At 51.5% G+C, this 25,898-nt stretch overlaps 1 protein-coding gene across 2 annotated transcripts in view; it reads right to left on the bottom strand.

Moving 5' to 3' along the window:
• Nucleotides 1-25,021, bottom strand: part of RELB (RELB proto-oncogene, NF-kB subunit) — a 31,561-nt gene extending 6,540 nt beyond the window's left edge. Inside the window, exons 1-8 of one of the 2 annotated variants that reach the window (XM_086690087.1) lie at nt 24,952-25,021; nt 23,995-24,042; nt 20,505-20,513; nt 18,457-18,803; nt 7,802-7,959; nt 5,921-6,012; nt 5,602-5,733; nt 3,758-3,862 (exon numbers count right to left, since the gene is read on the bottom strand). In XM_086690087.1, the coding sequence (XP_086546213.1) occupies nt 3,758-3,862; nt 5,602-5,733; nt 5,921-6,012; nt 7,802-7,959; nt 18,457-18,803; nt 20,505-20,513; nt 23,995-24,042; nt 24,952-25,006 (946 nt within the window). In that variant the 5' untranslated portion in view covers nt 25,007-25,021. The remainder of the gene's footprint in view (nt 1-3,757; nt 3,863-5,601; nt 5,734-5,920; nt 6,013-7,801; nt 7,960-18,456; nt 18,804-20,504; nt 20,514-23,994; nt 24,043-24,951) is intronic. The other variant, XM_086690088.1, reaches the window with a different exon arrangement.
• Nucleotides 25,022-25,898: the final 877 nt, after the last annotated feature.

Here is a 25,898-nt window from a genome sequence, read left to right as displayed (position 1 = left end):
AATTTTTAAAAAAAAATAAAAAAAATAAATAAATAAAAAAAAATAAAAAAGTGCAAAATAGGGGCGCCTGGGTGGCGCAGTCGGTTAAGCGTCCGACTTCAGCCAGGTCGCGATCTCGCGGTCCGTGAGTTCGAGCCCCGCATCGGGCTCTGGGCTGATGGCTCAGAGCCTGGAGCCTGTTTCTGATTCTGTGTCTCCCTCTCTCTCTGCCCCTTGCCCGTTCATGCTCTGTCTCTCTCTGTCCCAAAAATAAATAAACGTTGAAAAAAAAATTTTTTTAAAAAGTGCAAAATAGGGGAGCCTGGGTGGCTCAGTCGGTTAAGCGTCCGACTTCGGCTCAGGTCATGATCTCACTGTCCGTGAGTTCGAGCCCCGCGTCGGGCTCTGTGCTGACAGCTCAGAGCCTGGAGCCTGTTTCAGATTCTGTGTGTCCCTCTCTCTCTGACCCTCCCCCGTTCATGCTGTCTCTCCCTGTCTCAAAAATAAATAAACATTAAAAAAAATTTTTTTTAAGTTAAAAAAAAAAAAAAAAACAGGGGCTCCTGGTTGGCTCAGTCGGTTGAGCATCCAACTTTTGATTTCAGCTCAGGTCATCATCCCCGGGTTGTGGGATCAAGACCTGCATCAGGGCTCCACAACCAGCATGGAGCCTGCCTGGAATTCTTTCCCCCTGTGCCCCTCCCCCACTTATGCATATGCTCTCACGCTCCCTCTCTCTAAAAAAAAAAAAGAAAAAAGAAAAGACAGAAAAGTAAGACATCTAGGTTTACAAAAACAACAACAACAACAACAACAACCCAAAAACTCAAGTGTTTACAAAATAAAAAATTTTTAAATTAAAAAACAAGAATAGCCAACCCAAATATCCACCAACTTATAAATGAATAAACAAATTATATATCTGTGCAGTTGTGTATTCAGTCGTAAAAAGGAATGAAGCACCATACTACCACATAGACGAATCCTGCAAACATTAAGCGAAAGAAGCCAGACATGAAAGGCCATGTATCCTATGATTCCATTTATGTGAAATGTCCAGAAGAGAGAAATCTACCAACAGAAACTGATTAGTGGTGGCCAGGGGTTAGGGGAGGGAAGAATACAGAGTGACTGCTTATATACTATAATAGACCACGAAAATGTTCTGGAACTCGATAGTGGTGGTGGCACCCCATGATAACTGTATTAAGTGCCACTGAATTGTATATTTTAAAACAGTTTAGAGGCGCCTGGGTGGCTCAGTCGGTTAGGCAGCCGACTTCGGCTCAGGTCACGATCTCGCGGTCCGTGAGTTCGAGCCCCGCGTCGGGCTCTGTGCTGACGGCTCAGAGCCTGGAGCCCGTTTCGGATTCTGTGTCTCCCTCTCTCTGACCCTCCCCCGTTCATGCTCTGTCTCTCTCTGTCTCAAAAATAAACGTTAAGGGGCGCCTGGGTGGCGCAGTCGGTTAGGCGTCCGACTTCAGCCAGGTCACGATCTCGCGGTCCGTGAGTTCGAGCCCCGCGTCGGGCTCTGGGCTGATGGCTCGGAGCCTGGAGCCTGTTTCCGATTCTGTGTCTCCCTCTCTCTCTGCCCCTCCCCCATTCATGCTCTGTCTCTCTCTGTCCCAAAAGTAAATAAACGTTGAAAAAAAAAAATTTTTAAAAAAAAATAAAATAAACGTTAAAAAAAAAAATTTTTAAACTGTTTAAAAAAATTTTTTTAAAGAGTAAGGGGCAGCCGGGTGGACCAGTTGGTTGAGTGTCTGACTTCGGCCCAGGTCATGATCTCGTGGTTCGTGAGTTCAAGTCCCACATTAGGCTCCCCGCTATCAGCATGGAGCCGGCTTGAGATCCTCTGTCCCCTCTCTCCCTGCCCCTCCCTCACCTGCATGCGTACTCTCTCTCGAAAATAAATAAACATTGAAACAATTTTTAATTTTAAAGAGTGAAACTTGTGGCAAAAAAACAAAAAAAAGTACAAAAATTTTTTTTTCCTGAGAACGTCATGTGTGCTTGACCCTGGACTGGGTAGTTCTGGGGACACAGCTGCTCACCAAGACAGCCCTAGGTCCTACCCTATACACCCCAATGGGGGAGACAGATGTTAACTATGTAATCACACAGCCTGAGAAAGGATTGAGAAGGATCCCTGAAGCTGTGACAGGCTCTCCCACTCTGCTCCCCACCTGCCCCAATGGCCTTGCTGTTCCTCCAACACTGGGACCTGCTACCACCCCAGGGCCTTTGCACTTGCTGTTTCCTCTGCTGAATCGCTCTTCCCCAGAGAGTCACACAGATCCCTCATGGCTCCCATAACATACCCTAAGAGTGGTCTTCCCTGACCCCACTGAGTAAAATTGTGCCCACAAGCCTTCCAGCCATTCTTCCCTATCTCCTTTCTCAGAATTGTTTTTCTCCAAACACTACTTTTTCACCATCTTCCTGAATTTTTTTTCAACTCTCTTTCTCTATCTTTTTTCTGCTTCCTCCCAGAACAATGATTAGGAGCACAGACCACCTGCATTCAAATCCGGTCTCTACCCGCCTAGCTGTGTGACCTTGTGCAAGTTACTTAACCTTTCTGTGCCTTAGTTTCCTGTCTATAAAAGAGAGATAATGATTGGATCTACCTCCTAGAACTGTTAGGCAATTAGATGATCTAATGAGTGATGCATACAAAATGCTTGTAAGACGGGTGCCTGGGTGGCTCAGTCAGTTAAACATCCGACTTCAGCTCAGGTTATGATCTCATAAGTTCGTGGGTTCGAGCCCCACGTTGGGCTCTGTGCTGACAGCTCCGAGCCTGGAGCCTGCTTCAGATTCTGTGTCTCCTCCCTTTCTCTGCACCTCCCCGGCTTGCCCTCTGTCTTCCTCTCAAAAATAAATAAACATTAAAAAGAAAAATCTAAAACAAAAACCAAAGTGCTTGTAAGAGAGCTTGGCATATAGAAAGGGCAAGATAAACGTTAGCTCTTTTTTTTTTTAATTTTTTTTAAACGTTTATTTATTTTTGAGACAGAGAGAGACAGAGCATGAACGGGGGAGGGGCAGAGAGAGAGGGAGACACAGAATCGGAAACAGGCTCCAGGCTCTGAGCCATCAGCCCAGAGCCTGACACGGGGCTCGAACTCACAGACTGCAAGATCATGACCTGAGCTGAAGTCGCACGCTCAACCGACTGAGCCACCCAGGCGCCCCAACGTTAGCTCTTTATTACTGTTGGGGGTGATGCGATGTATAATAGAGTCACATGACAGAAAACGCAAAGGATACAGAAAAGACATATATGGTAAGAGGGAAAGCTCTCCCCAGCCAGGCAATGCGGCGGGCACCTGTTTTTTATGAAACCCTCTCTTTGAAAAAGGGACACTTGAACAGACACGAATGAAGTGGGGGAGATATTTCTCCCCCTCTCCATTTTCCTCCTCCTGTAGCCCTAGCACAGCCGTCATAAAGCATTTATTTATGCAACTCCAGGATGTTAATACCAGAGTCCCCCCCGTCCCCACCGCAGCTCCTGGGGGCTGGCACTGCCTGGCCTGAGCCAGCACATAAGGCTCTCCATCTTTGCGCATGAATGAGCGAGTAAGCAGCTCCATGAGCGAACGGACCAGTCAGCTGTTTCACTCGGACTCCACAACCAGAGTTCTGGATCCTTCGACTCCGCCGCCCCAGTCGGCCAGCTCCTCCTCACCCAATCACCCTCCCAGCTCCCTGGCTACCCCAGCAAAGCCAGCAGACCCCACGCCGCCCCGGGGCGCTGTCCCAGGTCCCTCACCTTTCTGCACCTTGTCGCACAGCAGATAGAGCTCCTCGCCCCCCGTGCACGGCCCGCTCTCCTTGTTAATTCGGCAGATCCGCAGCTCTGACGTGTTTGTGGACTCTGGGACAGAGCGAGGGGAAGAGGGATGGAAGCAAAGATGAGGATTCGGCCATCGAACCCTTAGCAGGTACCCCGTGGGTGCCCACCCCGGGCCAGGCCAAGATGGAAACGGAGAAGCCAGCTGGCCTGATCCTCCTGGAACCCGTGGTCCAGGGAGAAGAAGAAGATGCTCAGACAGAAGGGTCGATGGAGAGTCGCGAGTCCTCCAGGCTGAGGCCCAGCGAGTGTCCAGCCGAAAGGGAGGCTGTCAGACCTCAGAGGAGAGTCGGCCAGGTCAGGGGTCAGAGACCATTGTGAGAGGATGATTCATGGTCTGAAATCTGTAGTGGACACCCTCGTCTTGCCTGTCTAGCAGCAGTCCTGGCCCTCTTTCTGTTAACAGCCCCTCAATTTTTCTTGAAGATAACAGCCCCCACCCCCATCTCAGTCCAGCGTGCAGCTGTCTTGGGGGGCTGAAGCCACTCCCTAGCTCAGCAGTGATCACATGCCCCAAACCTGGCCAATGAAAGCACCGCCTCCCTCGGGCCACAGCTGATTGGTCAGAGAGGAACACATGACCAAAGCCAGGCCAATGAGAGCAAGCCCCGAGAATCCAACCAAAAACCTTGGGTAAGAGAAGCTCTCTTTGGGCACAGGGGAGCGGTTCCAAGCTGGTAGGATACAAGGCTAGGGCTGCATCCAGTCATTTTGCTCCCACCGTGGGAGGACCCTGCCAAAAATGACTCTAAATTGGAGGAAGTAGAACTTAGAGTTGGAAAGAGATCCCTAATGGTACTGCTGAGCACCTGGATTCAGCCAGACCTGAAGCACTTTAGGTGCTGGACCTTGTTAATTAATGGAACAAGCAGATTCTTCAGCCCCCTTGAGTTGGAATTCTATCACTTGCACCCACAAAAGCCTTGACCGAATCAATTTCCCTCCCATTTGGGGGCACCCGGGTGGATCAGTCACTTACGCGGCCGACTCTTGGTTTTGGGCTCAGGTTGCGAACTCACGGTTTGTGAAATCGAGTCCCGAACCGGGCTTTGCACTGACGGCATGGAGCCTGTTCGGGATTCTCTCTCTGCCCCTCCCTCTCTCTGTCTCAAAATAAATAAACTTAAAGGAAAAAAAAATCCCTCCTCGTTTTGGCAGCTAAAACCTAACGGCCATTCCCATTCTCCTCTTCCATACCTATATCCCTCTGGAGACGGTGGAAAACCTAAATACTCGCTTTCCCAGACTCCCTTGCAACCAGGGGCAGCGATGAGACCGAATCACGGCCAATGATACATAAACAGAAGTCTACCAGGGGGATTCTGGGGAATCTACTGTTTTCTGTATGAAAGAAAAAAGTATTATTACTCGTGCTGCCTCTTTCCTAGAACGGCCTAGTACAGTGGTTCAGGTTGTGCATTCTACAATACCGAGAGCCCTCGTTTCCATAGGCTACCTAATAAACGCTGACCACTGCAATTGGGCAGTGTACAGCCTGCACACCATACAGGGTGACCCTGCCCATCGTGCCTTGAACGCAGACATGATATCTGGAGGCGTGGCAGCCAGCTCATGACCAAGGGCATCACAGAGCTGAGCCAGGGCCCTAATGTTGCCAAGCAGCCGAATCAGCACCAACAGACTTAATAACGAGACGAATAAAAATAAAGAACACCCTTGGCTTGTTTGTTCAAGCCATCGAATGTGGGGCTTTCCAGTATCTGTGGCCAACAACAATCCTAATACGCACACCCCAGACTCACTCTTGTCATAGACGGGCTCAGAGAGCACAGGGTCCATCCGGCGCATCTGTCCCTGCTGGTCCCTATATGAGGCCTGGAAGCAAATCCTCACGACATTCATGTCCACCTCTTGATGGTTCTTCAGGGACCCAGCTGTAGGAGAGATACGGGAAGGCTGAGGGTGGGGGGTGGAGACTCTGGTGGGAATATGGTGGAGAGGGTAGGGACTGGGGGCTGGGGAGATAGTGGATACTGGAGAAGGTGAGGTAAGGGGACCGGGTGGCAGAGAGGGCAAGGCATTCAGGAGGACAAGACAATTTGACTAGTTTCGGGGACTCACCGTTGTAGGGGTCAATGCCCAGCTGAATCTTCCGCTCAATGGCGGCTTCAATCTCCTTCTTCCTCACACACTGGATGCCCAGATTGTTAAAGCTGAACGGGGAGAGGGAAGGAATGGGTGAAGGGAAGTACTCATGAATAGGCAGGTAGAGACCTAACCCAGAGGAGGACTCCGGCAGATGCTGCCTCGGGGCTCAGAGTCTCAGGGTGCCCAGCATCAGGAGGGCCCTAGGGTTTAAACCCCTCAGGAGCATTGGGGATTCTTGAGAGCACCTGGAAACGCACCTGTCTTTACCATATGAAAACACTGGCCAACCCCATTTATAGTGGGAACACTGCAAATTATGGGGCACCCGGGTGGCTCACTTGGTTGAGCATCCGACTTCAGCTCGGGTCATGATCTCGCAGCTCGTGAGTTCGAGCCCCACATCGGGCTCGCTGCTGTCAGCCTGTCCGCGCAGAGCCCGCTTCAGATCCTCTGTCCCCCTCTCTCTGCCCCTCCCCTGCTTGCGCTCTCTCAAAGATAAATATTAAAAAAAAAAAAAAGTGGGGCGCCTGGGTGGCTCAGTCGGTTAAGCGTCCGACTTCAGCTCAGGTCACGATCTCGCGGTCCGTGAGTTCGAGCCCCGCGTCGGGCTCTGGGCTGATGGCTCAGAGCCTGGAGCCTGCTTCCGATTCTGTGTCTCCCTCTCTCTCTCTGCCCCTCCCCCGTTCATGCTCTGTCTCTCTCTGTCTCAAAAATAAATAAACGTTGAAAAAAAATTAAAAAAAAAAAAAGAACACTACAAATTAAAACCGACGTGATGCCAATGTAGAAAAAACTCGTCGACACAGCAAGGATCAAAACGTTTGATAAAGCTCTCGAGAAAGCTGTCAAGAATCGAGCACTGTCACCCACGGTGGGTGGGAGCGTAAGGCACTCCAGCAAGGACAACACGGCAGGATTCATTCATGCTACAGGTATTTCCTGAGCACCTACTGGGTGCCAGGCACCGTGCTGGGCACTGGGGGACACAACCGGGAACAAAAGAGACAATATCCCTACTCACATGGAGCTTCCATGTGATTTTTTTTTTTTTTCTGCCCTTCAGTAAATGTATCCATCACTGAAAGTACACCTGTGTGGACTTAGAGCGAGCAATTTTATTTCTAGGAACTGATCCTAGAGAAGAAATGATATATGTGTAAAGCCATGCATTACAACACAGTTAGTAATTGGGCCACAGGAGGCCGGAACCACCCTAAGTGCCCATTACTAGGGGACTTGCTTAATTAATTGCGCACGTCTGTACATCAGAATTCTATGCAGCCAGGAAAAAGGATAGGGCAGCTCTAGATGCTTATAGGAGTGATCTCTAAGATGTACTAGAACATGAAAAGGAGGTACAAACGTCTGCTACTACTTGTAAGGGGAGAAAAAAAAAAGTACGTGTAGCATATTTTTAATCGCCTCTAGGAAGGGACGCTGATAGCTGGGAGGAAGTTTATTTTTCACCGTAGAATCTTTTTGTACCTTTTAATTTTTATTTATTGTAAATGATAAAGGGAAAGAAGGAATGATCCTCGCAGTTAAGTGGGGTCGGGAGTCAAATCCCAGCTTTGCCATCAGCTATCTGGGCTCCTTCACCTCTCCGTGCCTCAGTTTCCACCTCTACAAAATGGGGATAAATATAATGTGTGTGAATGGGCGTGCAGCAGGGGGGCCAGGCCTAGGTAAGCCCCTCCACCACCCCCAGGCCTGGCCTCAGTCTCCCCATCTAGGAAATGCAGTGGGGACAATCTGGCCAAGCGGCCCCTTTTGCTAAGGTTTCCCTGGGCAATCTTCAGCCCCTCTATTTCTCTGGTGCCTGAGGTGCAGGGTTAGGGATCGGGGGTCAAGTACCTGTGCCGGGGGCTGACATGAGGCCGGAGCCTCACCCTGCAGACGCCGTCGGTGCAGTCTTTCCCCACGAGGCTGTGGGGGTGGACTCGGTGAGGCCAATCCTTCCACACCAGGCAGGCGGTCACCTCCACCTCCCGAAGCCCTCCACAATCCCGGAGCTGCAGGGAGACAGGTGCGCTTTTGGGGTCCCATCGCAGACACCTGCACTCATCCAAACTCCCTGGGGCCTCCTCTGGTAGCTCCCCAACCCTCTCCCCCCATAGGATGACGGAAGGGCGTTTGCTTAAGACCCCTCTGGGATCCTGAGCCAGAGGCTTCCGACTGGTGACCTGGGGGCCTCATCACATGATAGCTGCCCTCCAGATGTGCCTTCTTTGGCCACTGTGAGTTTTAGAAACTTGGATGCACACAGGTTCTCCAAGTATGGCCCACAGAGAACTTACTAATGACCAGAGGAAAAAAGCACCTTCGCAGGGGAAACGTCACTGGGCGCCGTGTAAATCAGGTGGCCAAGGTCAACATCACCAATACTGGGCCAAAATGACTTGGGCACCCTGACGGGGTACACTGGGAAGGCACAACATCGCTGCTGTGACAGCTTTCCAGAAGCACGTCACCTGAATCTCACCGTGATTCCTCAAACGAGCCCAAATGGTGGTGCATCAGGTCAAAAAAAAAAAAATCAGTGTTGTGAAAGAATAAAAAGATGGGCATCGCATTTGGGTGATAATCGAACAAATAACATATACGGACCTGGCTGGCAATTACACAGTGGTGTATGTATGTGAAAATGCATAGAGCTGCACACACAAGAGTCGATCAACTGCAACTTGATTGGAAAAAAAAAAAAACAAAAAGGAGAGAGGGGCGTCTGGGTGGCTCAGTAGGTTGAGCGTCTTGAGTCTCGATTTCGGCTCAGGTCCTGAAACCAGGGTCGTGGGATGGAGCCCTGTGCCGGGCTCCGTGCTGAGCGTGGAGCCTGCTTGAGATTCTCTCTCTCTCTCTCTCTCTCTCTCTCTGCCCCTCTCCCCTGCTCACGCTCTCTCTCTCAAATTAAAAAAAAAAAAAGAGAGAGACAGAGAGACCAGAGAGACATGACACGCAAATGCAATCTATAACATATGATCCTTAACTGGATCCTGGATGCAGGAGGAAGAAACGATGATAAAACACATCTTGGGGACAAGCGGGAGACATAATACATTGGACGATATAATGGGATATTGTTAATTTTCCCAGGGAAGCTAATGATATTGTTAATGTCGCCATGCGGGAGTTTACTCTATTTGCAGGAGGTGCCGGCTGAAGTATCCCGAGGTGAAGTAACTTAATATCTACAATGTGCACGCACATAGTTTAGCACAAACAGTGTGTGTGTTTGCGTGTATGGAGAAGAGTGGCAGATACAGGGAATGTGGCCCAATGTCAACTGGCGAATACAAGTTAAGGGCACACAGGTGCTCACTGGACTATTCTTTCCATTTTCCTGTAATTAAAAAATGTTTCAGGGGCACCTGGGTGGCTCAGTCGTTAAGCGTCCAACTTCAGCTCAGGTCATGATCTCACAGCTTGTGGGTTCGAGCCCCGCGTCAGGCTCTGTGCTGACAGCTCAGAGCCTGGAGCCTGCTCCTGATTCTGTGTCTCCCTCTCGCTCTCTGCCCCAACCCCCACTCACGCTCTGTCTCTGTCTCTCTCTCAAAAATAAACATTAAACAATTGTTTTAACAAGTTTCATCCAAACTCATCAAAATGTATGCATTAAATATGCACAACTCTGCATATATAAATTACACCTCAATAAAAACTTTTTTCAGCTACAAAAAAAGACTAAAATAATTTTTGTTCCAATTTGGGGAAACCGAAAATTCGGTGCCTGCGTTTCAAAAGCGTGAAACATCATGCTCTTCCAGATTTCCAGATTCCCTTTAAAGAAAATGGACGTTAAGGCAACTGGGGCCGGAATTCCTGTTCAGCAGCCACATGGCAGGGAGGAAGTTTATTTTTCACCGTAGAATCTAGCAGATAGAAACCAGCTCTTCAGATGTCGCCCAGACCCACCTGGTTTTCCTGAGTCACCCGTAGGGCCCTGCCGACATCAAAGACCCTGTAAAGCCTGCTCTGAACTTCTTAAAAAAAATTTTTTTTATTAACTTTTTTTTAAATGTTTATTTTTGAGAAAGAGAGAGCAAGGCAGGGGCAGGAGAGAGGGAGACACAGAATCCATAGCAGGCTCCAGGCTCTGAGCGGTCAGCACAGAGCCCGACGCGGGGCTCGAACTCACGGACCGCGAGATCGTGACCTGAGCCGAAGTCGGAGGGTCAACTGACTCAGCCACCCAGACCCCCCTGAGCTCTGAACTTCTAAAGCCCTTCCCTATAAAAGACCAGGAAAGAATGTGTCTCTGTGGGGGAGTACTGCCCTCTAGGGGGTGTTTGGGATATTGGGAGATGATATGGGTTGACTGGGTAATGGGGACCCATGGCAGGCGGTAGCCAGAGCCAGACGTGCTCCACCGCCTGCAAAACCAGGGACAGTCCAACACAAGTCCTGCAAGATTTTGATCATCCGGCCAACATTCACATCGGTGACAAACCTGTTTGAAATAATCACAGCCAGAATCTAGCTGTTTTGCATATACAGTCCTTTTTCCCATAACTTAAAAATACGCTGGGGCGCCTGGGTGGCGCAGTTGGTTAAGCGTCCGACTTCAGCCAGGTCACGATCTCACGGTCCGTGAGTTCGAGCCCCGCGTCAGGCTCTGGGCTGATGGCTCGGAGCCTGGAGCCTGTTTCCGATTCTGTGTCTCCCTCTCTCTCTGCCCCTCCCCCGTTCATGCTCTGTCTCTCTCTGTCCCAAAAATAAATAAACGTTGAAAAAAAAATTTAAAAAAAAATACGCTGAATTTTGGGGGCGCCTGGGTGGCTTAACTGATTGAACGTCTGACTTCAGCTCAGGTCATGATCTCGTGGTTCGTGAGTTCGAGCCCCGCGTCGGGCTCTGTGCTGACAGCTCAGAGCTCAGAGCCTGGATCCTGCTTGGGATTCTGTGTCTCCCCCCTCTCTGCCCTTCCCCCGCCTGCGCTCAGTCTCTCTCTCTCTCTTTCTCAAAAATAAACACACTTTAAAAAAAAATTACACTGGGGCGCCTGGGTGGCTCAGTCGGTTGGGCGTCCGACTTCAGCTCAGGTCACGATCTCATGGTCCGTGAGTTCGAGCCCCGCGTCGGGCTCTGGGCTGATGGCTCAGAGCCTGGAGCCTGCTTCTGGTTCTGTGTCTCCCTCTCTCTCTCTGCCCCTCCCCCGTTCATGCTCTGTCTCTCTCTGTCTCGAAAATAAAATAAAAATGAGGAAAAAAATTAAAAAAAAATTATACTGAATTTTCAAGGACCGCGGCCACCATGTTAACCGAGGGAAGACCGGATTTTGTTTAGACTAAGGGTTGTTTGCCACTTTGGAAAATCCCATCACCAGCTGCAACCCTGGCCAAATGGCGTTTAATTCGCTAACTCCACCTGACTGGGTCAGGCTGCCGATGGGGCTACTGCATTAGTGAGGTCTCAAGCGACTGCCATCTTCATTAGGATTCCTGGGGCTGTGCCTGAACATTTACATATTGAAATGAAGGTGCTTATTATGCTGTTTATTTTCCTTTTATTTCTCCTTCATATTAAAGTTACGGCATTATGGATTTGGGGGGTGATTATGAGTAGAGAGACGTAATATTGTATATAAATTTCACTGAGTCAGATGGGGCTAAAGCTATTCATTTAACCAGCTCCCCGCCATAATATTAGGAGATCCAGAAAACCTCAGAGTCAACAGTCTGGGGATTCAGGAGAACTGCAGGGCTGGAAACTTCTAAGATGTCACACGAGGCCTTGGAATAAATCAGACCTGGTACCAAATCCAGGCTCCGTCGCTGGCCATCTGCATGATAAACCTGTCTATTCTGCCTTTATCTACAAAATGGATATTAGTAAGCACCTCGCACACAGGAGTGCTTAGTAATTACTACCGTCAACTTGCTGTGTGCCCCCGAGCAAGTAACTTCCCCTCTCTGAGCCTGTTTCCTCCTCCAAAAGATAGGACTAAAAATCCTGAGTCCAGATTCAGAGCCAGGTAGTCCCCTGTTGTTGGGTTTTTACTGTTCTAACTCTTTGAAAATCAAAACCAACACCAACTCAGAAAAACTGCCTGGAAAGACCTAGAAAGAAAGTGTTGGGGAAAACACAGCGTCCAAGCATCACCCCACAGGCAAGTTACTAATTACAAAGGAAGGCTGTACCTTTACAGCGAAACGGGCTGCTGGTCCCTAGCTGGTATGGGCCAAGGCATCCCCCTGCGACTCATATGTTGAAGCCCTAACCCTCAGTGCCTCAGGATGTGACTGTATCTGGGGACAAGAGTCTTTCAAGAGGTGATTAAGTTAATGAGGCCGCTAGGATGCGTTCTGATCCAATCTGCCCAATGTCCTTACAAGAAGAGGTGATTTAGGGGTGCCTGGGTGGCTCAGTCGGTTGAGCGTCCGACTTCAGCTCAGGTCACAATCTCGCGGTCCGTGAGTTCGAGCCCCGCGTCGGGCTCTGGGCTGATGGCTCAGAGCCTGGAGCCTGTTTCCGATTCTCTGTCTCCCTCTCTCTCTGCCCCTCCCCCGTTCATGCGCTGTCTCTCTCTGTCTCAAAAATAAATAAACGTTTGGGGCGCCTGGGTGGCGCAGTCGGTTAAGCGTCCGACTTCAGCCAGGTCACGATCTCGCGGTCCGTGAGTTCGAGCCCCGCGTCAGGCTCTGGGCTGATGGCTCGGAGCCTGGAGCCTGTTTCCGATTCTGTGTCTCCCTCTCTCTCTGCCCCTCCCCCGTTCATGCTCTGTCTCTCTCTGTCCCAAAAATAAATAAAAACGTTGAAAAAAAAATTTTTTTTTTAAATAAATAAACGTTTAAAAAAAAAAAAAAAGAAGAAGAGGTGATTTAGGGGCACCTGGGTGGCTCACTCAGTTAAGCTTCTAACTCTTGATTTCGGCTCAGCTCATGATCTCATGGTACATGAGTTCCAGCCCCGTGTCAGGCTCTGTGCTGAAGCGCGGAACCTGCTTGGGATTCTCTCTCTCCTTCTCTCTCTGCCCCTCCCCCATGCTCTCTCTCAAAAAAAAAAAAATTTAAAAAGAGGTACTTTGGACACGCAAAGAGACACCAGACGAGTGAGGACACAGAAAGGGAAGCCATCTTGGACCTCCAGCCTCCAGAGCCATAAGGACAATACATTTCTGTTGTTCAAGCCACCCAGTCTGTGGGATTTTGTAATGGCAGCCTGGGCAGGCTAATATACCTCCCCACAGGGTCTGACTCAGCATCACTGACATGGGGACAGACTGTCACCCCATGTCTCCTGATGTGAGACTGATGTGAGCCACAGCATCGCCAGTGGGGTATTCCCACCAAAACATCCAGCCTGATCTCCTCTTGGAAACGCTCAACAAGCACAGAATGCGGGACATTCGACGAAACAGCTGTCCTGTCCCCCCCCCCCCCACAAGTGTCCACACCCCAAAGCATGAAGTCAGACTGAGAAGCTAAACTCAGGTCAAAAGACACTAGAGGCAGAGGCACCTGGGTGGCTTAGTCGGTTAAGCCTTCGACTTTGGCTCAGGTCATGATCTCACGGTTGGTGAGTTCGAGCCCCGCACTCGGCTCTCTGCTGTCAGCACAGAGCTCGCTGAGGGATCCTCTGTCCCTCTTGTTGCCCGTCCCCCCACGCTCAAAAATAAACATTAAAAAGACACTAAGGCCATCCGTCTTTGTCCGGGCTGCTACAACAGAACACGTGAACTGGACGGCATCTAAGCAACAGCAATTTATTTCTCACTGTTCTGGAGGGGGCCAGCATGGTCAGGCTTTGGGGAGGCCTGTCTTCCAGCCCTGACTTCCCTCAGTGTCATTCTCACCTGGTGGGAGGGGCCGGCAAGCTCTCTGGAGTCTCTTACAAAATCATCAACCCCACTCACGAGAGCTCTGCTCCCATAACCTCAGCACTTCACAAGGGCCCTACCTTCTTCTCTCTCTTTTTTTTTTTTAAGTTTATTTATTTATTTTGAGAGGGGGGAAGAACGGGGGGGGGGGGGGAGAGAGAATCTCAAGCAGGCTCCACACTTAGTGACCAGCACGGAGCTGAATGCGGGGCTCGATCTCATGACCCTGGGATCATGACCTGAGCTGAAATCAAGAGCCAGACGCCCACTGATTGAGCCACTCAAGCGCCCCACAAAGACCCTACCTTCTAATACCATCACACTGGGGACTAGGATTGCAACGGATGTAGTTTAGGGGGACACAAACATTCAGACCATAGCCAGTCCTGTCAATTAAATGCAGCATGTGATCCTGGACTGAATATTCAACAAGTGAACAACAAAAACAACAGCTACCAAGAATATTTGGGGGACACCAGGCTGGCTCCGTGGGGGGAGCACGTGACTCTTGATCTCAAGGTTGTGAGTTCAAGCCCCACATCGGGTGAGGAGAGTACTTCAAAATAAAATCCTCAAAAAGAAAAAAGAACAGGGATGCCCTGGTGGCTCAGTCGGTTGAGCATCCAACTTCAACTCAGGTCATGATCTCATGGTTCGTGGGTTCGAGCCCCACATCAGGCTCTGTGCTGTCGGTCAGAGCTTGCTTTGAATCTTCTGTCCCCCTTTCTCTCTGTCCCTCCTCAGCTCGTTCTCTCTCTCTCTCTCGTAAAAGAAAGAAAGAAAGAAAGAAAGAAAGAAAGAAAGAAAGAAAGAAAGAAAGAAAGAAAGAAAGAAAGAAAGAGAAAGAAAAAGAAAGGGAGGAAAAAAGAAAGAAAAAGAACATTTAGGGGATAATCAGAATATGGACTGAATATTAGATAATACCCTTGGAGGAAAATTAAGTTTCTAGAGCATGATGATGATATTATGATTATATGGGCACTACATTGTAGGAAAACATCCCTGTGCTTGAGGGATATACTGAAACATTATGGGTGGAGTATATCTCCAAATTACTTTTATTTATTTATTTTTTAAATTTCTTAATGTTTATTTTATTTTTGAGACAGGGAGAGACAGCATGAACGGGGGAGGGTCAGAGAGAGAGGGAGACACAGAATCTGAAGCAGGCTCCAGGCTCTGAGCCGTCAGCGCAGAGCCCGACGCGGGGCTCGAACTCACGGACCGTGAGATCGTGACCTGAGCTGAAGTCGGATGCCTAACCGACTGAGCCACCCAGGCGCCCCTCCAACTTACTTTTAAATCTCCCTCTATAAATGTCTATCTGAAGGGAGAGAAAGACATAAAGCAAATAAGGCAAACGTCATGTTCACTGCAATGTTCTTGTCTATCGTATGTAGGTTTTTAATTTTTCAAAAGAAAAAGTTGAGACATAAAGTTGAAAAAAAAATACCCTGACAATTGGAAAAATAGACAAAATCTTTAAAGATAAATAAGGGGCTACAAAAATATCCCTCTATGCCCTGTGCTTGCCCCATTCCTGAAAATCCGGTGATGGAATGTACATTTCAAAGTAAACCGTTCTTTCCACCAGAATGTTCCGCCCTGGATGCTGCTTTTGGCCACAATGTCTGGAACCAACTCAAATAACAACTACCTAGCTGAGTAAAGGGAGCCTCCACTAGGGGAGTGAGTGGTGGGGAGCTCCAACTCCATTCAGAAGCACCGGACTAACCTCAATTCACACAGCTGGTAAGATTCAAACCCACGTCTTTCTGACTCTAGAATCTGAATTTGTAACCACTATGTTGACTGCTTCCTGCAGGGTGGGGGAAGGACAGGGTTGCTCTGTTAATCACCTAAATAAACCTATGAGTATAAATTCCCATACTTTATGGGAGAGGGGGAGGGAAGGAAGCAGGAGACGTCGTGTGAAGGAGTTTGGACCTGGGGCAGAAGTGGGCCAAGGCCTCATGGGTCTCCAGGCGGGAGGAACAGCATGGGCAAAGTCCTAGTGGCTGGAGGGTGGCCAGTGAGGAGGGGCTGGGTGGGAATGGGCAGCAGGAGCCAGAGGGTGAGAGCCTTAGAGGCGCAGGGAGGAGATTAGGCTTCCTCCTGGGGGCACTGGGGAGCCAAGAAAGGGTTCTGAGCAAGGGCAAAGAGCAGACGTGCAATTTAAGAGGGCCCTTCTGGCTGCCTGGTCGGGAGAAATTTGGAGGACTCTGGGCGCTGGTGGCCATGCAACCCGGGGCTGGTGCAGTGATTCACACACAACTCAGGTTCAATAAACACTTCGACAAAGATCCAGAAGCACATGAGGGCTCTGTACCGGGGAGATGCAAGGAACCATGCCTCTCCGACGCCAGTTGGGAGAAATGGTCATGGGCACAACCTCACAGAGGGCAATTTGCCTACCAAATTACCTTAGACCAACCAGCAAGGTCCACTTCCAGGAGCGACATGAAGGAAAGAACAGACGAACCGAGTCATTCTCTATAGCGTTGCTTATAATAGGAGATGGGAAACAACCCCAATACCCACCAGGAGAGAACCTGCATGGTAAATTATCCCCCATCCACGCAACGGGTTACAGTGGTAGAGAGTGAGACAGCTCTAGACAGGCTGAGGTTAGCCGAGCTCCAAGACATATTCTTAACCAAAAAAGACCACTGTGCAGAACAGAATGTATATATGACACTCCCCTCTATGGACAAAGGGAGGGGGGATTGTTGTACATACTGTGTACATATTTACCTGTAGAATCATAAACTACTTCTGGAAGGATACACGAGATATTGATAAGAATGGTTACCTCTGGGGGGGCACCTGGGGCCTGGGGGTAGGAGTGGAGGATTTTTGTTCATTTTAATTAATTAAATTAAGTGTGATTTAATTCCTGTTCATACAAATCTTTGATTTTTGAAAGTTTTGAGGCATGTGCTTTAAAACTTTAAAACAGAGGCACCTTTAAACAGGTTTGAAACGGGTAGCTCTGGGGCGCCCGGGTGGCTCAGTCGGTTAAGCGGCTGACTTTGGCTCAGGTCGTGACCTCACAGTTTGTGAGTTCAAGCCCTGCATCAGGCTCTGGGCTGACAGCTCGGAGCCTGGAGCCTGCTTCGGATTCTGTGTCTCCCTCTCTCTCTCTGACCCTCCCCCACTCACACTCTGTCTCTGTCTCTCCCTCGAGAATAAGTAAACATTAAAAAAAAAAAATCTGGGGCTCCTGGGTGGCGCAGTCGGTTAAGCGTCCGACTTCAGCCAGGTCACGATCTCGCGGTCCGTGAGTTCGAGCCCCGCATCAGGCTCTGGGCTGATGGCTCAGAGCCTGGAGCCTGTTTCAGATTCTGTGTCTCCCTCTCTCTCTGCCCCTCCCCCGTTCATGCTCTCTCTCTGTCCCAAAAATAAATAAACGTTAAAAAAAAAAAATCTTGAAACAGGTAGCTCAGGGGGTTAAGCATTGGACCTGGGCTCAGGTCACATGATCTCACGAGATTTGATTCATGCATTGGAGCCCTGCAAGGGGTGAGTTCCAGCCCCACACTGAGTGAGCTCGAGCCCCGCTTCTGGTGAACACAAGCCCTTCTTTCGGTGAGCTCTGCTTCTCTCTCTCTTTCTCTCTCTCTCTCTCTCTCTCTCCCCCCGTCTCCGCCCCTTGTGGGATTCTCTCTATCCTCTCTCTCTGCCCCTTGCTCACTTGCACCCTTTTGCTCTCAAAAAAAAAAAATAAATAAATAAATAATAATAAATAAATAAATAAAACTTAAAAACAAATTAAAGATTCATGTAGCAAACCCAAATGTGGAACCTTCTTTTTCCCTCTCTTTAACACAAAAGGTAGCATAATCCCCTACAAATGGTTCTGTGCCTTTTTTTTTTTTTTTTTTTGGTTTATTAATCTATCTTGGAGATGGTTTCACATCAGTACAGTAAGGGAGGGCTTCATTTAAAATTTTTTCTGTGTTAACTAACTGCACGTGTTTATATTTATCGGCACACACATTCACACACATAGACTTGCCGTGGCTGCGTAGGACTCCAATGTGTAGATGTTCACAGGATTATTTCACCAGTGCCATGCTGATGAACGCTGCATTCTGATTCTTTACGCAAGGCCGCAAGGGATAACCTTGCACATCCCTCTTTTTGCCCAGAGGCTGACATATATCTACATGATCAGTGCCTGGAATGGCCAGGCCTATGAGTCACGATGGATGGTCATAAGCCAGCAGTTCATCTCTACGGAGCACATACCGTGCTGGAGGCCCTTGGCGTGTATAAATTAACTCGTTTCCGCCTCCCAACAACCGCAGGTGGCTTAGCATTATTATTATCCCGTTTTGTAGAGAAGGAAACTGAGGCACAGAGGGACTGAATAAGCAGCCCAAGGCTGCACAGCTAGTAAATGGCAGAACGGGGATTCATTCAAACTTGGCCACTCCGATTATTAAGACCTCCCTTGTGGACCAGGAGATCGCGTCTGCCTTTCCACGGCAATGATAATTTCGATTAATACTGCCAACTGCCAGGAAGGAGGCCTTTCTTTGAATGTCCTTTTGAATCTGGGGCCGGGTGATTAACTATGATCCGCTCCAACAACAGCAACAGCAATAATAATAACGACCGTCAACTAGGCTAACTACACGCACGCGAATCCCGGGGGCGGGGGACCGCGACACCCCACCCCGGGCCCCACCTCGATGGCGGGCAGCGTCTTGCTCGCCTCCGTGCTGCTCTCCCCGAGGATGCTGCCGGCCGAGCGGCCCTCGCACTCGTAGCGGAAGCGCATGCCGCGCTGTTTGGGCTGCTCCGTGATGACCAGGTGCGGCCGCGGCCCGGGGCCCGGGGCCGGGGGCAGGATCCGGCCCAGGGGACAGCCCCAGGGCGGCGGCGTGGCCGGGGGCGGGGGCGCCGCGGGGCCCAGGGTGACGGTGCTCAGGGAGGCGGCCCCGCGAGACACCAGGCGCGGCAGTCCCTCGCCCGGGCCCGGCTGCGCCCCCTCCAGGCCAAAGCCGTTCTCCTTGATGTACTCGTCGATGATCTCTGCGGGAGAAGCAAAAACTGGAGGTGACGCTGATTATAAAAGGAATGGCTCGGTGACCCTCCCTCCCCACCCCCGCCCCGAGACCTGTGCCGCCCCGCCTTCCCTAAGCCATTCCTTTCTTCACAAACATATTTCTTGGGGCGCCTGGGTGGCTCAGTCGGTTGAGTGTCCGACTGGGGCTCAGGTCATGATCTCGCGGTTCACGAGTTCGAGGGACTGGGCTCTGTGCTGACAGCTCAGAGCCCGGAGCCTGCTTTAGATTCTGTGCCTCCCGCTCTCTCTGCCCCTCCCCTGCTCACACTGTCTCTCTCTCTCAAAAACAAATGAAACATTAAAAGTAAAATAAAATAAAATAAAAACATATTTCTTGTGGGCTGGGGGGGGGGGGGGGCTTGGCCCCAAACACAAAAAAAGTCCCTATCCCTCCTTCTTGCAAACAGCTCCCCAGTTCTTGAAGCCAGAAACCTGGGGACCTGCCTGGTCTCTCCTCCTGCACGCTCACATCCACTCCCCTCCCTAATAGCACCTGAATTCAAGTCTCCATCACCTCTCACCTGGATAAAGGTAGGGCCAGGTAACAGGTGTCCCTGCGTCCAGCTCACCCCGTTTAACAACGGCAAGAATAACAGCTGTTCTGCCTCAGAGAGCAGCCCCATCGTCCAAATGCTCAAGCTGGAAGGATGCGCCTCTTTGTGGGTTGCTCACGATCCCCCAGCTGTGTCCCGTCCTTGAACTTCTGCCTCTTGCCTCAAACACGTATTTACGCTTCTCCCCACACCCCTGCGTCCATCCTGGTCCACCCTCACGGTCTCCCCTCGAACCGCTGCTCCCGTTCGCCACCAGCTCACCTCCTCAGCCTGTCCCCCACGCACAGCCAGAGGTATCTCATGTCAGATCTTGTCCCCCCTCCCGTGGCGCCCATCTCCCTTACAGTCGAAGTCCATGTCTTCCCCATATAACCCCCCCCCAACTCTATTCATCTCAGAAAACAAAAAACAAAAAACAAAACCCCACACCCCGGACCCCTCCGGATCCCTGCCACAGGGCCTTGCATGGACGGGTCCCTGTGGTCCTGGGTCTCCCACCACCTCCCTGTCACCTAGCTCTTTTCTCTTGCTCCCAGCAAAACTGGCCCTCTCTGGGGGGGGGGGGGGGTTGTGCTTGTTCCCCATCGGCCTATTCCATCCAGCCCACACTGGTTTCTCATCCTTCTGGTCACAAATGCCACGCCTTCAGAAAGGCCACTCTAATGTGTGTCTTCCCAGGCCATCTGTTTTTCTTTGTGTTATTTCCTTCACAGCCCTTAGCCCAATCTGACATTATCTTGCTCATTTATTCCTTTTCCTACTGTCTCCTCCACTAGAGTGTCAGCTCCAGGAGGGTGGGGACCTTGTTTGGTTTGTGGGTGAATCCCCGGGGCCTAGAACAGTGCCTGGCACATGACGGGTGCTTGAAACAACTCACCGAAAGAATTAACAACGGTCACGGTAATGGTGACACGAAAGGCAGCTGGCGTGCGGAGTCATTTCTAATTATCAAGCACTGCTAATACCTTGGGAACGTGACCGTTAAAATCCCCTGGCGGTCCTAGAAGTCACGCTGTGACCCTCCCCCTGCCCAACAGCAAGGGAGGCCAAGATCCCCCACTGTGAGAACTTGGACTCCTCAGCCTCCCCCCAGACCTGCCCTGTGATACTCACCCAATTCATCTGTGGAAGGAAGAGAAAGAGAAAGAGAAAGGTGAGGTCCAGAAAGTGCTCAAGACTTTGATCTTTTAAGACAGATTCCCCAACCCCCTCGCCTCATGGAACCCCTCCCTTTCCCCCTTCCTCCATCCTGGGAAACTGGGTTCCGACTCCCTGGGGTACCAAACCCCAGCCCCTGTCTTATCCTCTTGGGCTACCCTCCCCTCCCCCGCTCAGCTCCCAATATTGGAGCCCCAGGGTCAGGGTACCCTCAAGTGCCTTCTAAAAACCGGGAATTATAAAGCATCATCGGGAAGGAAGCCGAAGATCTTCTCGCTGGGAAAAAACTCAACATCCAAGATTCTAAACTGAATGTGGGGGGGGGGGTTCCCTCCCTAAAGCCCACCACAGAACCCCAAGGCTCTATACTAGCTAGTATCTGAAGATCCAAGGAAGTCGGTCCTTCACCTCCAGGCATCCACCTGCCCTGCACCCGGGCCCAGTCCCTCAGCAAGGCCCACCCACCATCCCAGACTCGCCCCCTGAGTGGGGGGAAACAGCAATGCTGGGGAAGCCCTTTATCACCTCCTCAGGGAGGCTCTGTCCTGAACGGGGCCATGGAGAAATTGAAACACGCCGCCCATCATTCCATAGACAGGATGAGGGGAAGGCCTGGGCTCACACCGTGAGGGAGGGCAGTGGTCTGCTGCCGGTCGTAGACGTATCGATGCCAGCCTGCCTCACTGCCAGACCTGTCCTCTTCTTCCTCCTCCACTCTCGGGGAGTGGCTCCTGTCAGCCACTGCCACCTGGCAGTTTGCTCCTCGGAAAGCAGTTTACCCGCTCCCCTTATCTCATGTGATCTTTGAAGTCAGCAAGGGGGGGGAGGATCCCCCCCCTCACTTGATAGCTGGGGACACTGAGGCTAGGAGAGAAGAAGGGACAGGCTGTAGATCACTGGCAGGGCCAACCTCCAACTTGCAACAACTTTCTTAAGCATCTATGCTGGACGGCCTGGGAACCCCAAGATGAGTTAGACTTTGGGGCCCTCAAGGAGCTCCCAGGCTGCAGGGGGAAACTGAGGCCCAGGAGGCAGTGGCCTGAGCTTTGGACTGCTTCAGCTCAAATCTTGGCTCTGCAACTTGCTAACTGTAGGGACTTGAGCCCATTACTTAACCCCTTTGGGCCTTGGTGTCTTCACCTGTAAAATGGACACAATAATAATGCCTCGCTGGGCTGCTGTGAAAATCAAATGAGCTAATACGTGGGAAGCACTCAGAACTGTCACAGTTGTAGGGAAGACATAAATGCTGGCTGCTCTTGGATAAAGTATTGGGAGACATTATATTATGGACTTAGGTAACCCGCTCTCCCTTTCTAGGCCTCGGTCCATCTGTCTATATATAAAATGAAAGGGTTGGAAGATGTGCTTTCACAACATGGGGTGTAGAGCCACCCAGATGTTGGTTTGAATCCTATCTGTCACTCACTGGCTGTGCAGCCTTGGGAAAGTCTCTCAACCTCGCTGAGTCTTTCTCTGAAACATGAGGTCTGAGCTCCTATCTCAGGAGTTAACATGAGGATTCAGAATCACACAGGTCAATTGCTCAGCACGGTGTCTGAGCCCTGTGTCATAAAGCTTAGCTAATAGTATTATTATCTAAAATCCTCTTTCAGCCAGGAAACGCTGGGACCTTCTCCTTATTAAAGGCTCAATTCAAATAACCCCCTACCCCACCTCAACCTCCCACAGAGACTTGCCAAACCATTCGGGGACGGCCAGGATGGGCCCCCTGTCTTTCCTGCCTCAGGGCCTTAGCACAACCTGCTCTCCGCCAGAATGCTCTTCCTCCGTTTCTTTGCGTGGCCTCCTCCTCCTCCTTCAGGTCCCTGCTCAAATGTCCCTTACTAGATGGGTCTTCCCTGACCACTTTATCCCTGGTCCCTTGCTCCAGTCACTGACAGTTACATACCTTCGTTTTATCATTTTCATGACACCGATTAGGATTTGACATGACTTTGCATTAAGAGACTCACATCTATCTCCTCCTGCAGACTGTGAGCACCTCGGAGTAGGGAACATGTCTGCCCCGTCGCACTGTATACCCAGGACCCAGTACGTGTCTAGCCCGTCAGAATGAGGGAAATTTTCCCTCCCACTCTGTCCTGGCATTTAGGGCTCTCATTCTTACCCTGCTGTTAGATATCACTGGCCCCGAGACCTCTTCAGAGCCTTTATCACATTTTATAGTCCTGCATTTACTTTATTGCCTACGTGTCTGCCTCCACATCTAGGGAGGGAACCTAGGAGGGCGGAATCAGGGCTGTCTCAGTCACTACTGAGTCCCCAGCACTGCCCGGCACAGGGCCAGCTACAGAACAGGCACTCGGTAAATGTTTATCGAAGAGATGACATCACCAATGACTCTCAATTGGAGCCAAAGATCTAGGTCTTGCACCAGAAAAACCTCAGTGCTCGGGCAGTGCCTGTCCCCAGTGCCATGCTCCACATTTCACCGCTGTCCAAACTCTCAGCCCTGTTAGAGAACCCGCTGAGCCTCCTCCACGGCCAGGCCAGCGCTTTGCAGGTCCATCCCAAGGATCTACCTCCAGACAGAGGCCCAGCCCCAGCCCACTAGGGCCAACTGAGTTTTCACGGTGACAGGATTCAATCAATCCCTGCCCTCGAAATCCCAGAAGATTTCTAGGAGAGAAGATGTTGTCATTTAGCTATGATTCTGCGTTGTCTTGGGCAGCAATGAATTTTGGATGGCACTGGCTGAGGGGCCGTACAGACTAGTGGTTCTCAGCTTCTTTTTGGCAACTTGCTAGAAATGCAAACTCTCAGGGCTGCTCCTAGACCTACTGAATCAAAAACTCTAGAGGTAGGGCCCAACAATCTGTTTTAACAAGCTCCCTGAATGACTCTGATGAACACGGAGGTTTAAGAGCCATGGTTACAGGCTCTGTAACAACAACAACAGCGGCAGCAACAACAGTAAAAGCCATTAACAGTTAACATTTACGGGGACTTTACGGTGTGCCAGAAACTGCTTTGCAGACCTGCCTGTATCAGCTCATTGAATCCTCTCAATCCCCGCCACCAAAACGGAGGCACTGATATTATGTCCATCTTACAGATGAGGCAAACTGAGGCCCAGAGAGGGGAAGTGATTTGCAGGCACTCACACAGGGAGGAAGTGATGGGTGGCACCAGTGTGTAATTATCACCCTCTGCACTGCCACGGTAAATCTCTAAAGAGGACTCCTCTTAGAGGGTGAATAGGTGGTTAGTTTTACCTGTCCAGCTCCTAATCACCCGGGAGGTAGGGGCATCTGGGGCCCCCATCTCAACCGGCGGGGATGAATACAGGTGGTCAGAGGAAAGCTGAGGTGGACCTGGGCGAAACCCCAGACAAGAGGCGTGCCCAGTGCCCCCTCCACAGGACGCCCCCCTCCCCCGTCCTGAGGGCGCAGGTGGGCCGGAACTGTGGAGGGCTGCTCACCCGTGGTCCTGGAAACGGCGAGCGAGAGCGTGGAGAGGTCAGCGGACCCTGCAGGGAGGGAGGCGTGTCTCAGGAGGTAACGCGGCGGCTGCGGGGGGGACCGGAGAATCTCCCAGGCCCCACCCCGTTCCTCTCGTGGCCCCGCCCCTTTGGATCACGCCCCTTCTGCCTTATTGCGTGCAGGGTCTGGCCTTCCTTCTCCAACTTCTGGACCCGTTCCCCAGTTTCTGTCATTCTCACCACCCTCCATCACAGTCAGGCCGGCTCCTTCTCTTTCTCAAGGGCCTGGAGGAGCCCTTAACCTCAGTTAGGAAAGCCCCCACTCCGTCCTTTCTCTCAGGATCAACCCTCCCCCTTCACTTTTTCAGTGTCACCCAGTCCCCTTCTCCCTCTCAGACCCTGCCACTTCTCTCCAGAGGCAGGCCCCACCCCCCTTTCTTCTCCGAGGCAGGCCCCGCCCCTCTTTTTTTCGGAACAGGCCCACCCCCTTTTCCCTGGCAGAGTCAGGCCCCGCCCCCTTACTCCGAGTACGACGCCGCTTCCTTCTTAGAGTTAAGCTCCGCCCCCTCCTTGCTCTCAGAGTCAGGCTCCGCCCCCTTCGATGAGCGAGGACCCTCATTTTCGCCCTCGGTGAATCTGTCCACGCCCCCACTCCGCAGGAGCAGCTCCCGCCCCGCCTTCTCCGAGTCGGGCCCCGCCTCCTCCTCTGCCTCAGGGTCAGGCCCCGCCCCCTTCTCACTCTGTAGTGGGACGCCTCCCTCTTACCTTGGGCTGGACCCCGTCACTATCCTCTGTCTCCTTCCTTCCCTCTAATACAGTGTCCCCGGAACACTCAACCTCGCCCCCCCAAACGTTTTAGAGTCCCGTAGGAACCCCCAGACTACTCCAGGACCCTCCAGAACCCCTGTATCTCCAGTCCCGCCCCAGACTCCTCTCCCGAACCCCGGTCCCGCTTACCCAAGGCCCCCAGCTCCGGCGCAGCGGACGGTCTGGCGACGCGGCGACTCGGCATGGCCCGACCAGTGGGGACGGACGGCCCGGAGGCCGGCCCAGATCAAAACACACACGCGGGCAGGCCGGGCGGCCAGAAGGCACGGTCCGGAGGACGATCGCGGGTCGGGCGAGCGGCGCAGGGGCTGGGGCCACAGGCCGGGCTGGACGCGCGGCGCCCGGGGCTGCGGGGGGCGCCGGGCCGGGCCGGGCGGGCGGCGGGCGGGGGCGGGGCGGCGGAATTCCCCGGCGCCGCCGGCCTGCGCGCCCATTGGCCTGCACCCCATCGTGACGTCACGCTAGGGGAACGGGAAAACCCCCACGCGTCACGTGGTCGCGGGGGCGGGGCCGGCCGGGAAGAGGAGGCTGGGCGCACAGGAGGGGCTGGGCGAGCGCCGCTGCCCAGTGCTCAGGGGGGAGACAACTGAGGCTTGTTTAGGGCCACTCACGTCCTACCCCGGGAGCAAGTTGGGAAACTGAGGCCCGCCCCCCAGGTCTGCAAGCGGGAGCTGAAACTGCTGTTTCTCTGTAAGGGAAGCTTCGGGATCGGGAGGTTGCCAGGGCTCCAGCTGCCATTGGTAATAATGATCTTTACGAAAACCTCCGCAGCCTCTCTATGCCTCAGTTTCTTCAAGGGTGAACTGGGACTGAAGGTACTTAAACGTTTAAAGCTAGAATGCCGGTTTTAGGATTTGTCTGTCTTGTTCCTTGCTCTAACCCTAGCGCCTAGAACATCCCTTGGAACACAGTGGGTGTCCATTAAATGTTTAGTGCATGGATGGATGTTTTATTCTTCCCCCATTACCCCTTCAAGTTTCCCAATGGCCCAGAACACTTTTACCTCGAGGGCTCAGCAACTCATTGTGGGCACGGTGACCGCCGAGCCCCCAGTGTACATGTTAAGCTGACCCCTG

The sequence above is a fragment of the Puma concolor genome, chromosome E2 (genome assembly GCF_028749965.1).
Source record: "Puma concolor isolate L17-30 chromosome E2, mPumCon1.1.hap2, whole genome shotgun sequence".
Taxonomy (NCBI): domain Eukaryota; kingdom Metazoa; phylum Chordata; class Mammalia; order Carnivora; family Felidae; genus Puma; species Puma concolor.
The sequence above is the reverse complement of the archived record's forward strand: the minus strand, read 5'-3'. Positions and strand labels throughout refer to the sequence as shown.